The sequence below is a fragment of the Neomonachus schauinslandi genome, chromosome X (assembly GCF_002201575.2).
Source record: "Neomonachus schauinslandi chromosome X, ASM220157v2, whole genome shotgun sequence".
Classification (NCBI taxonomy): Eukaryota; Metazoa; Chordata; class Mammalia; order Carnivora; family Phocidae; genus Neomonachus; species Neomonachus schauinslandi.
Genome location: NC_058419.1, coordinates 107,721,608 through 107,727,917, shown reverse-complemented (window position 1 = coordinate 107,727,917; position 6,310 = coordinate 107,721,608). Strand labels below are relative to the sequence as shown.

The 6,310-nt window shown below is 39.3% G+C and overlaps 1 protein-coding gene across 1 annotated transcript; it reads left to right on the top strand.

Annotated features, from left to right (window-relative positions):
- Nucleotides 1–4,130: 4,130 nt before the first annotated feature.
- Nucleotides 4,131–6,059, top strand: DDX53 (DEAD-box helicase 53). Its single transcript, XM_021704694.1, has one exon. The coding sequence runs from the start codon at nt 4,131–4,133 to the stop codon at nt 6,057–6,059; it is 1,929 nt and encodes a 642-aa protein (XP_021560369.1).
- Nucleotides 6,060–6,310: the final 251 nt, after the last annotated feature.

Sequence of the window (6,310 nt, the reverse complement as noted above, 5' to 3'; positions counted from 1 at the left end):
CATGTATTTTGAAAGACTATTACAATTCATTTCTTTCCAATATTCATGGTAAGTTATCTTACTGAAATCCACTGGATCTTTAACAGAACAATCTCAGTAACTGCCTATGAAATCTTAGTTTCCTAGAAGCCTTGTTTAAAAATTAAGACAGTGCCTTTCAGCTTTTGGTACAAGATGTAAAGTTCTCTCCCCAGCACTGCAGGGTTCCCCAGTGGTCCAGTTGTCTCTCTTCCCAATTGCTTCCCTAGCAATATGTGTTTCTCCGTCATGCCACAAAAAAGACCTTCTTGAAAGTCACTGCTAATTTCCTTCTCCCACCTTCAGTAGTTTATTTACTCCGTGTCCTCCATGAAGTATTTTACATTATTTAGCAGGCCTTCTCAACCTGTTCCCTTGCCTTATTTCCTACTATAATGCTCTCTTCTTATTCTCTTGAATTTTTCTTATTTCTTCACTTGGTTCCCTGTCCTCCCCTTCTCATTATCTAATCATATGGCTTCTCTGATTCCTGAAGATATTCTCAAACCTGTTTTCCATTACTCTCTATTTTGTGGGAAGAATATTCATTCAACTCTACTTTCTATGCTGATTATTCTATTTTTCTTCCTGTCTTCTTACCTGAACTAAAGTCCCAAATCTCCAGTCCTACTTCACATTTCTACTTCCATTTCCCCAAACCACCACAAATTGGACATGTCTTAAACCAAACTCCTCTTCTTGCCCTATAAATGACTTCCCCTCCAACTTCCCTGCCAAACAGTTCCACAGTTCTTTGCTCCGAGGAGTCCCCAACTTGTCAGTTTGAGTAACCTTTGACTAAACGCTCCTTTCATTCCATCTCTACAATCAGGCACTAAATCAAGCATATTTTCCCCTACAGACGGGAGTGTAGTGGAGGGAGAAAGGTCTTGAAGCTAATCAGACCTGTGTCTAAATCTGTCTAAGTTATTTACCATACCTTTGCATGAATTTGGATATACTACGTGACAACTAGGAGTTTCAATGTTTTCACATGGAAAAGGAGGAAAACACCTATTACAGAGTTGCTGTGATGATTAAATGAAACAATGCATTTTACATATTTGGCATATACTAGGACTAAAAATATTAGTTTGCTACTTGGTTCCCTGCTCATTTTAGCTGTTCCTTTCTTGAATTAGCACTGCCACACTCTGTTCAAGTCTCTCAGTTCAATATACTTAAAATATCACAAACACAGCCCCCATTCTTCACTTCATTGCATCCTGCTTTCCCCATACAGCCCTGCTTCCCTAATTAATACTGACAGCGTCAAGAGAACTCCTTCATTCTAGATTCATTCCCTACCCCCCCATTTTTTTACCATAGTAATTTGAAACATCTTTGTCTTTTCAGTTCCTGAAAGTTCCCTTTTCCCTTCCCCTGACCCAAACTATTTTTCTCCATTTCCCCTGTCTTTAACCTAAATCTTCTGTCCTAGTCATCCAGCCTGCCCTTATCACCTCCCCAAAGCCACATTGATTTCTTCCCCTAAAACTTTAATATCCTCCTATCTGTAATTTCACACCTCCTAGTAACAGAACAGACCTACATCCCTTAGAGAGCTTTGCCTCAAATCTCCAGCCTCCCAGACCTTTTGGTCTGCCATCATGTTTAATACCTAATAGCATTCTCAATCGTGTTTATTTGCTAATGTGCTAGATGAGTACCGGCAATTTCTTGGGTTTCACATACAAGTAACATTTCAAAATCAAATCTGGCTACTGGCATTAGTTTTACCTATTTTTTTTGACATAGTAGGGATCTTTAAAAATCATTTGTGATCCTCATTTCACTTTCTAAAGGATATTTTACCAATTCATGAACAAATTTTTATTACCCTCATTTTCATTTTGATGTGGACAGAGGAAACTCTAACAGGAAAAATCTTGGATAGACATTTGGGAACTTCCCTAATTGTCTCTACATACCTACTGTTTCTGTAACACAGTTTATTGAGACTTCCTACTCTGAACCAAGGAACGTAACTGTGTGTGTCTCTGTGTATTTAAGTATTACTGTGTCATTCCACAGTTAGCAGAGCCAAGGCATAAGAAGCTTAGAAATAGCTCAAGGACCCACAGGTAATAAGTGACAGAAACTGAGAGCAGAACCCAGTTATTTAGCCTCTTGTGTTCTTGACCACTACCCCATACCACTGCCACTTCTTTAGACTCTACATTACGTAGTTTTGTGCACAAAATAAATATACCAATGTGTACAGTGATGATGGAAACCTTTGCCATAATATATTGCACCTGCAGAATAGAATAATGGCCAGATGCTTAGCATCCAAATAGACCATTTCTACAGGTATTTATAAACTATAAAGTGCTGTACAGACATAAATCAACTATAGTTATTATAATTATTAGTGCTAACTGGAATTCCCCAAGTCTAGGTTGCTTTAGATTATCAAAATTGTTTCTAAGGAAGTTCCACCTACAAGAATGCTTTAGGATATCAACATTAACTTATCTACAGGAAAATTTTCTGGAAATTACAGTGGTTTAAAATTACCTCAATTCACTGCCTATAATATTTCACTCTTTTATTGTTGTCTATCAAATATTAGGGACCACCCTAAGCAAAATGGTGAAAAAATGCCTTAAGCACACTCCTCTCTTTCATTACCTTTCTTCAGATATACTTTATCAGAAATTCCAACCCTTCCTTTTTGGCCTCCCCCTGTTCTAGAAGAACCTCTTAGCCAGCTGCTCCACTAGAATGCATCTAGTGCATTGACAACTTTATACTTTTATGTTGTGTTTTGTTTTGTTTTTTTTTTTTAGAGCAGATTATTAAGGTACCAAACCAAAACCCACAGGGTAAATATCTAATGGGAACATTTCAGAAAGGAGATAAGCCTGTTCCAGAGATTTCTGAAACAAAGACTATCATACTGGTGGCCCTTAATTTAGGTGACAATCAGTTTCTCCAATGGTAGGGAGTGACCCTGAAGGCACAATCTCTCTCAGTACCTATAATACCTGCACAAGTCTTCAGTCCCAATAATTCACTACAATAAGTACTGCCACAAAGTGCATTGCTTTTGTACACAGCTACCTTTCTCCCCACTTTATGACTTTATTTCACTTCATTATCATGGCTCCTTCTATTCTCCTGTATCGCCCACATGGAACAATAGGAGCAAAAACAAGTCACTTTACAGTAGAGCACTGAGAGCCGCAGTCTATGAGCTAAGAAATGGTTCTCAATTTATACTTTCAAGGATTTGCTGAGAACTCCTAGTCAAGTCCTTAAGGATATCAGGGCCTCAACTTCATTCTCTCTTTAATGAAGAAGAAAAACAAAATGACCCTGACATATCAAACACCTCTAGAATTGTGTGGTTCTGTAATACATACTATTATTCAATGTAAAGATGAAAACATACACAGGGAAATACTGTATACTCTTAAGTTAAAGCCACACTTAACTAAGCAAATTTCCCTTTTTAATAGTTAATGAACTGAAAGATATTGGGAAAACTTTAAAACTCCTAGTATAATTCATAAAAAAAGTGTGGGGGACTTGTAATGTGTTTCGTCAGAATAAGTCTTGTTGAACAACCAAATGAAAAAAATTCATTCGATGATCAATATTCATCCAGAGCAGTGTTTTCCAAATTGTATCACAAAGAACATTAGTTTCTACCAAGCGTTAGAAAGAACTGAATTTAAACAGGAGGTGAGCCTCTGAGGGTCAGCTAGACTTAATGAATTGTTTCCAAAAAATAGAGTAACCATAATTATTTATTATTACTATAATGGAAAGGGAGAAATAATTGTACAGTGCGGAAACCCTGGGTAAAACTACTTAATCACGTGACCAAGGTTACCACTGCCAGCGAGAGGTCACATTACAGCGTTGCTTTCAATTTTGCGTCACAAGTGCCTGCCTACCTCACACTAGTACCGAGTCCTGTGATTGGTCAGCCCATTGAAGCCCCTGCCACTATGTCACATTATAATTCCCTTCCTAACAGCTGCGCAGCTACCCACTGGCACCACAGCCCGTTGGTCAAGCGCCTGAAGAGAGAGGCCTCAGACTACGTCTTCTTCCCACTCTAGGTAGGCAAAAGGCCAACACCAGTCTTACCTTCCTCAGCAATGGCCTGGGCCCCAGAGCAGAAAAGGGCAGAGCCTAATTCAAGAGATTTCAGGGCCAGCTGGGATGGCAGGGGCGGCAGCGGCGGCGGCAGGGGCGGCGGTGGCGGCGGAAGGAGCGGAAGCAGCAGAGGCTGGAGCGGCCCCTCCGGCTACATGGAGTTCAGAGCCTCAGGCCCCAGAGAACCACCTCTCTGCTTTAAATTAAAGAACAACATGGTTGGTGTGGTGATTGGTCGTGGTGGATGGAGGATAAAAGATATCCAGGCTACCACAAACACCAAAATACAGATCATAAAAGGTGATTCTGAAGCAGAAGTAAAAATTTTTGGCACCAAGGCCATGAAAGCAAAGGCCAAAGCAGCTATAGATGCTCTTGTTAAAAAACAAGAACGAGGCCACCATTCAGAGTCCCGTGTCGATAGTGCCGCACCTCAGGCTTCTGCTGGAAGAGAGTTTCGCCCAGATAACACTGGTGGTAGACAAGTTCAGCCACTGATAGACTGGGATCAAATTAGGGCAGAAGTTGTAGAGTGGGAAAAAAGAAAATGGGCAAATTTACCACCAATTAAGAAAAACTTCTATGTAGAATCTAAAGCAACTAGCTCAATGACTCGAGTTCAAGTAGACATGTGGAGAAAGAAAAATTTTGACATAATGTGTGATGACTTGAAAGGTGGCGAAAAGCGCCCCATCCCCAATCCCACTCGTCAATTTGAAGACGCTTTCCATCCTTATCCTGAACTTATGAAAAGCATTAAAAGAGCAGGTTTTCAAAAGCCAATGCCCATTCAGTCACAGGCATGGCCAGTTATTCTACAAGGAATAGATCTTATAGGAGTTGCCCAAACTGGAACAGGCAAAACTTTGTCCTATTTAATGCCTGGGTTTATTCATCTCAATAATCAACCAATACCGAGAGAGGAAAGGAATGGACCTGGCATGCTAGTCCTTACACCCACTAGAGAATTAGCTCTTCAGGTGGAAGCTGAATGTTCTAAGTATTCATATAAAGGTCTTAAAAGTATTTGTATATATGGTGGCGGAAGTAGAGAACAACAAATACAAGACATTACCAAAGGCATAGATATCATTATTGCAACTCCTGGACGACTGAATGATCTGCAAATGAATAACTTTGTTAACTTACGAAGCATAACCTACTTAGTCTTAGATGAAGCAGATAAAATGCTAGACCTGGGGTTTGAACACCAGATAATGAAGATTTTATTAGATGTGCGCCCAGACCGCCAGACAGTTATGACAAGTGCAACTTGGCCAGATACCATCCGTCGACTTGCTCAGTCTTATCTGAAAGAGCCTATGATTGTTTATGTTGGTACTTTGGATCTAGTTGCTGTGAATACGGTGGAGCAAAATATAATCATTACCACAGAAGAAGAAAAACGATCTCTTATCCAAGAATTCCTACAGAGCCTGTCACCCCAAGACAAAGTCATCGTGTTTGTCAGCAGAAAACTTGTTGTTGATGACTTATCAAGTGATCTGAGCATCCAAGGCATACCAGTGCAATCACTGCATGGCGACAGAGAACAACATGATCGTGAGCGAGCATTGGAGGAGTTTAGAAGTGGAAAAGTGAAAATACTGATTGCTACTGATTTAGCATCCAGAGGTCTTGATGTTAACGATGTCACACATGTATATAATTACGACTTACCACGCAATATTGAAGAATATGTACACAGAGTGGGGCGTACTGGAAGAGCAGGGAAAACTGGTGTATCAGTTACCCTCATGACTCAAAATAATTGGAAGATCGCCACTGAATTGGTTAAAATTCTGAAACGAGCAAATCAGAATGTCCCTGAAGATCTTATAACAATGGCTGAGCATTACAAATTGCATAAACCAAAAAAGGACACAGGAAAAATATCAAAATCTCAAGGAAAACCCAGGGAGCTTTATTGATATCTACGTTGAAAAGTTGTACAAGGCTACTGGAAGATTGAAGATATGTTAAAGATATGTAGTCTTCAAGATACATAAAGAAGTATTGGGAACATTTGCAGTTTAAAGACGTTTAACCAATTCTTAAATACTAAGCTTTCAATATTGTGTATGTTCCTTAATAAAGTCAAAAATGTTTGAAAAATGAGAGAGTGAGAGACTATTTGGAAAATTAAATGTTATGTTTTGGTTTTTTTTTTTTTTTTTTTTTT

What these genes read in the sequence shown, in the direction of transcription:
- DDX53 (XM_021704694.1), top strand. Translation starts at nt 4,131, where the DNA reads ATGGCCTGGGCCCCAGAGCAGAAAAGGGCAGAGCCTAATTCAAGAGAT.